The sequence below is a fragment of the Alosa alosa genome, chromosome 12, assembly GCF_017589495.1.
Source record: "Alosa alosa isolate M-15738 ecotype Scorff River chromosome 12, AALO_Geno_1.1, whole genome shotgun sequence".
Classification (NCBI taxonomy): domain Eukaryota; kingdom Metazoa; phylum Chordata; class Actinopteri; order Clupeiformes; family Clupeidae; genus Alosa; species Alosa alosa.
Genome location: NC_063200.1, coordinates 3500233 through 3506651, shown reverse-complemented (window position 1 = coordinate 3506651; position 6419 = coordinate 3500233). Strand labels below are relative to the sequence as shown.

Genomic DNA, 6419 nt, shown 5'->3' with positions numbered 1-6419 from the left:
TTCTTATCTTCTCTTATCCGGCCTCGTGTGCCACGGCCGAACAACACCTGTGGGAATATCCATGACCAATCCCACTCTCACTCATGCTATAAGTCTCCTCCAAGTGACAATCATATTATACACAATGCTGGCAATGCTGAGAACAAGCATCCTCGTTTATCTTACTTACATTGATATGACTGTGTGGCTTAATCCACAGATGTGGTGAAGCACTGTTTCGTTATGGTTTGCTAAGGTGTAACCATTGCTTAAAATAGTGGAGAGCTGGGATATGAGAACATTGTGTCGAATCTTCGCATTGTATTGCGGAGTGATTTATTTTTAGATGTACAAAGTCTGAGTTGAAATGTCCAGGGATATTCCAACTCATGGAACGTCTCTCGGCCAATCAGAAACAAATAAATAGTTCCATAGAACCCAATTGTTGTATAATTACAATTTGACACCGCAGTAGCCTACGTTAGATCTGCTGCATGAAGGAGAGTGAGAGGACACCTGCATCCTACGGTACGTGTATGTTTGATAAATAGGTCCATCTCATCTCAAGGTTTATAAACTATAAATAAATTCTGTGTTATTTGCTCTTAGCTCTTAAGAAAGTGTTGTGAGAGATCCAGGGCTATATAATAAAATATATAATATACAACTAAAAAACTGTGGCTGTATAACAAAATATATAATATACAACTAAAAAACACCTGGGGCTGTATAATAAAATATATAATATACAACTAAAAAATATATAATAAACAACTAAAAAACATCTGGGGCTGTAGCCTCGGATGCCCATACCTAACGACACCACTGGTGCTGGGTGCTGCTGGGTTATCTGTTGCCCTGTAGACAGGGAGGGAGAGAGCTCCATTCTGCCCATACCTAACAACACCACTGGTGCTGGGTTATATGCTGCCCATAGACAGGGATGTGCACACACACACCAACAAACACATGAATGCACACAATCTGGTGTAAATAAGTATTAAGTATAAGTATATATACTCTTTTGATCCCGTGAGGGAAATTTGGTCTCTGCATTTATCCCAATCCGTGAATTAGTGAAACGCACGCAGTGAACACACAGTGAGGTGAAACACACACTAATCCCGGCGCAGTGAGCTGCCTGCTACAACAGCGGCGCTCGGGGAGCAATGGGTTAGGTGCCTTGCTCAAGGGCACTTCAGCCGTGCCTATCTATCTATCTATCTATCTATCTATCTATCTATCTATCTATCTATCTATCTATATATTCATGCAGACATGGCAAACCATGCATGCCTTGTTTGCACACAATCTAATGACCTAATCTGACACACTGACCTGACCTCATTACCCTCCCCTAACACACACACCACACACACACGTACACCAGCTCCTGCTCTACAGTACATGTTGAGAAGTGCAAAAGTAATTATGTGCACTTCTATTATGTGCACTTAGATGAGGTGATTAATGGAAATACACACACACACGCATGCACACACACACACACACACACACACACACACACACACACACACACACATATCTACACACTCCATACAATTGAGTACACGTGAGCGCTGCAGGCGTATCTGTACCTGTGCAGGTATATGTGAGCACAGGCCCTCAGTGTTGATAACAAGTTGTAGCAACACCTACAGATGTGTTTCCAGGCATTTCCTCTCAGTCACTGATTTACGGGAAATCATGCTGGCACCACCTGGCAGGGGAAAGTGAAACTCACCAGGTCTATATAAACCTGCCGCACTCACCTCTGGACCACAAGGACCTGCAGACTTCACAGAGAGAGAGAGAGAGAGACTACATTTGACCAGACAGACACAGGTAGATTCTACAGGTAGACAGGTAGACTACACTCGACCAGACAGACACAGGTAGACTCTACAGGTAGACAGGACTACACTCAACCAGACAGACACACAGGAGACATGATGCTGCTACGAGTCACTACTCTGCTCCTATTGGCTGGTGGGCTTTGGGACTCTGCAACAGGTAAGACACCTGCACTCTGAGAACTCACCTGAGCTACTGTACTCTCCCTCTCTCTGTCTCACCCAGGTCTCATGTGACCCCCGTGAGCTAGGGTCAGTCTCAGTCTCAGTCATGCCTGCAAGCGGGACATCCTAACTCTTTTTTCTCCCCTTTGGGTAGCTGCTACAGGGTCAGACGGGGCCATTGACTGTTGCCTGACGACAAGTTCCGCTCGCATCCCTCCTAACATTGTGAAGTCCTACGAAGTCCAGACCACTGACGGAGGATGCAAAGTCGACGCAACGCTGTAAGCTACCCCCCACTTCTCCATCACAGGCTCAATTAACAGAGCAGAGCAGTACGCAGCGCAGCACAGAGAGGATCATGGGAGAGGAAGGGATGGTTCAGCAGATGATTATTTATTGACAAAGCAATTAGCAGTTTTTTATCTTGTGCACTCTGCCAAGCTCATTAATGCGCTAATGACAAGGAGGGAGGGAGAGTTATGTGTGTGTGTGTGTGTGTGTGTGTGCGTAGCTACTGCTCTGGATGTGTTCTGGTTGGGATGAGGATGCAGGTGATCTGATGATGGTGTTCTTCTGTACACACAGGTTCACCACAAAAAGAAACAAGAAACTGTGTGCCCCACCTGCCTCCCAAGAGAAGTGGGTGCGAGACATCCTCAAGCGTCTTAACAAGGAATCATCACCGCGTGTGGGAAAAGGCTGCAGAAAAGGTGTGTGTGTGTGTGTACACCTCACACAGTATCAGGGGTCTGGGGAAAGAATCCACCCTGTGTGTGTGTGTGTCCTGGGGGGAGTTATCTAGTCTAAACAGTCTTAGAGAGTGTGTGTGTGTGTGTCCTGTCCTGGGGAGTTATCTAGTCTAAACGGTCTTAATCTGATGTTTGCTGTGCGTTACACGCTACACTGAACCTGCCTGCTTGCATACTTAACTTGCACACTTGATAGAAAGATAGATACAGTAGACAGATACTTTATTTATCCCCAAGGGGAAATTCCAAGTTGCATACTTAACTTGCACACTTAGATAGATCGATAGATAGATAGATAGATAGATAGATAGATAGATAGATACTTTATTGATCCCCAAGGGGAAATTCAAGTTGCTCAAGTTGGAACTTGCTCGCTCATTTAACCGGCTTCTGAACTTTTCTGTCTCCTCATAGGAAAGAACCAGAAGCAGGGAAGAAGATGCAGAAACAGGCAGTAACTCCTGCACTGACCACTCCTGAAGCGCCTGGGTGTGTGTGTGTGAGCAGATCCATTTGTGTGTGACTGTGTGAGAATGTGCCTTGTGTGTGAATGCGTGGTGTGTTGTGTGTTTTTGTATATTGTGTGTGTGTGTGTGTGTGTGTGTGTGTGTGTGTGTGTGTGTAGACAAGTGAGTCTGCAATCATAGGGGACTAGTGTTTGGTGCCAGTTGAATAGGTCACATCTGTTGTCATGCCATTTGGCAGAAAGTCCAATGCTTTGACGACTGCCCGAGACACAGTGGAACCAGTTGAAAAGCTGCTGCGATTATGTGTGTCACCTACTGTATAGATGTGTAACTATCATTTCTACATGCACTTTTCTTTCAGAAAAATAATTGCTCTAAGATGCTACTCCTTTTAAAGGTTATCAAAGCACTCTCTGTATTCTATAGTCCATGTTTGTAGCACATTAGACGTCTTATGTTCTTCTCTGTCAGAGGTTGTAATTTTTTGATAAATAATACAGTGATATACTGTTGTGTATATTTTTGTACTGCACATCTATTAAAGGTTTATATTTAATGACATGTGTCTCTTTAGTGCATTTCTAAGTAGAGTTAGTAGCGTTACACATTTTTCATTTTGATAAGTTAAAGCAGATGGTTGATCAGCTGTGTTCTAAAGAATGTTTGATTCCAGTTCTGTGTGTGGTGTTGCGAACTATTTGTTTCTATTTGTAACAAACAGCCTATAGCCTAGGCTATGTAGGCTAAAGAGTCACATGGTGGGGAGTTTATTGTTTCATTTTGGCAAAGTAGCCTTTAATAAAGCGGGGGTCATTATTGGGGTCCCTTCAGAGGAACAAGTTCGCTCCCTGTCGGGACTTATTTTCCCAATAATGACCAGCGTTCTATACATTATCCCTTACATAATGACCGGCGTTCTATACATCATCCCTTACATATAACAAATTCTATACTGCTGCACTTTTCAGGAACAGTTGCATGAAAGGTGTAACTCGACTGACAAATGAGAGGCTAATAGTTTCTGATGAAAGAATGTGATGAATACCTACAGACCTCTGAATGAGCGTCAAAACTGCCACATTCTTCCCTCGAGGGTTTCAACATTCCCTTGTTCTTAGACACTTGATCCTTATTGTTACGCAAGGTGGGCCCGCTGGGTTATGCAAGAGATGAGATTGATAAGGGACTTATTGCAGAGGGGCTGCCGCATGATGTAGGTTCAAGATACCTGATCACATTCCCAGAGTAGAGCTCACCCAACACCAGATCCAGCATTCCTGTGGTTCCTCAGTTCGGCTGGTTATGAGAAGGAACTGATACATTGGGATGGCCAGATGTACACACCATGAAAACTGGAAAATGTGTTTCAAATAAAATGAGGCTAAGACTGCCTCTCTCTCTCTCTCAATGTATATATATAATACATATAATATATATATATATATATATGATTATGTTAGGGGATTTTAACATTCATGTGGATACTAATTGTTCTTACACCTCAGAGTTTAACTCTGTATTGGACTGTTTTAGTTTGCACAGCATGTTGACTTTCCCACTCACACTCATGGCCACACGTTGGATCTGCTCTGCTCTTCTGGTCTGAATGACATCTCTGTCAATGGTTCCATTGTATGCCGTTTTCATATGATCTCTCCTCCTTCCTCCTCAGAGAAAAAAAAATTATTCATGACTTATTGAGTACAAATGGCAGGTTTGTCCGAGAGCCAGATGCAGTTCCCAAAAGAGACACATGTGGCTCGCGAGCCATAGGTTCCCGACCCCTGCTCTACACCGACCCCTGCTCTACACCAAACATATTCAGACATATAGGGATGCACTTAATGCTGCCCGCTCAAACTACTACACATCACTCATAACCTCCTCCGTGTCCAGGCCAAAAACTCTATTCAGGACTGTGGACAAACTCCTAAAACCCCCTGTCACTGCCTGTCCTATGACCCTTGAGCAGTGCCAGGCCTTCTTACACTTCTGTGACGATAAAATTAGCCAAATCTACCACTCCTTCAACCCCAATGCTATCTCTCTCTCTTCTTCTCCTCCTTATCTGGGCCCTCAGCTCTCTCATTTCACCGCTACTGACTCCCTCACTATCACTGACACTACCCTGCCCCCACCCCTCTACTTAAAGCCTGCTCCACATCCCTGTCTGAACCCATTACATTGATTGTTAACACCTGCCTCAACTCTGGTGTGGTGCCTGATGCCCTAATGACTGCTGCAGTTACACCCATTCTCAAAAAACCTGACTCTGACCCTACATCACTATTAAACTACCGCCCTATCTCCAACCTCCCCTTCCTGGCCAAGGTACTGGAAAGAGTGGTGGCCTCACAACTATACATTCCTAACCACCACGACCTGTATGAGCCCTTTCAAGCTGGCTTCCGCTCATGTCACAGTACAGAGACTGCCCTTCTACGCATAGTTAACGACCTCCTCCTGTCTGCTGACTCTGGTTAACTTAACATTCTCATTCTCCTTGACCTTAGTGCTGCTTTCGATACCATCAACCACAATGTTCTAATCTCCCGTCTGTCTGCTATTGGTGTTTCTGGCACAGCCCTCAATTGGTTTCAGTCATACCTCACCAACAGAAAGCAGTTTGTAACACTTGGTCCACATCAGTCCCCAAGTCCCCTGTCACTGTGGTGTCCCCAGGGTTCTGTTCTTGGGCCCCTCCTCTTTCTCATATACATCCTCCCTCTTGGCCAGATTATTCGCAGCCACGGTCTCAACTTCCACTGCTATGCAGATGACATCCAACTCTATCTTACCACTACCTCTCCCTCTGACCCCCCACCACGCTCCCTCACTGAATGCCTCTCTGACTTAAATTTATGGATGCAAAATAATTTTCTCAAGCTCAACACAGACAAAATTCTGCTGATTGGCCCTAAAAGCATCCTCACCAAATCTCCCCATCTCACTCTCAACATTGATGGCTCATCTGTCCACTCCACCCCTGTTGTTAAAACCTTGGCATTCAGCTTGACTCCACCCTTAGCTTTGATCCTCATATCAAATCACTCACTAAGATTGCTTTTTTCACCTCCGTAACATTGCACGCCTCTGACCCTTCCTCTCTGCTAGTGATGCACAGACTTTGGTTCACTCTTTCATTATGTCCCATTTAGATTACTGCAACTCAAAACTTTTCCTTGGTCTCCCCACTAAAACCCTTC

At 44.5% G+C, this 6419-nt stretch overlaps 1 protein-coding gene across 1 annotated transcript; it reads left to right on the top strand.

Annotated features, from left to right (window-relative positions):
* Positions 1–1775: 1775 nt before the first annotated feature.
* On the top strand, positions 1776–3297 carry ccl19b (chemokine (C-C motif) ligand 19b). The gene is made up of 4 exons (XM_048259450.1): positions 1776–1992; positions 2152–2278; positions 2583–2707; positions 3161–3297. Exons 1-4 carry the CDS (start codon positions 1929–1931, stop codon positions 3202–3204), a joined length of 360 nt encoding a protein of 119 aa, XP_048115407.1. The 5' UTR covers positions 1776–1928; the 3' UTR covers positions 3205–3297.
* The last annotated feature ends 3122 nt before the right edge of the window (positions 3298–6419 follow it).

What these genes read in the sequence shown, in the direction of transcription:
- ccl19b (XM_048259450.1), top strand. Translation starts at nt 1,929, where the DNA reads ATGATGCTGCTACGAGTCACTACTCTGCTCCTATTGGCTGGTGGGCTT. An exon ending in GCTTTGGGACTCTGCAACAG is followed by an intron (nt 1,993 to 2,151) that starts GTAAGACACCTG and finishes CCCTTTGGGTAG; the next exon opens with CTGCTACAGGGTCAGACGGG. An exon ending in TGCAAAGTCGACGCAACGCT is followed by an intron (nt 2,279 to 2,582) that starts GTAAGCTACCCC and finishes CTGTACACACAG; the next exon opens with GTTCACCACAAAAAGAAACA.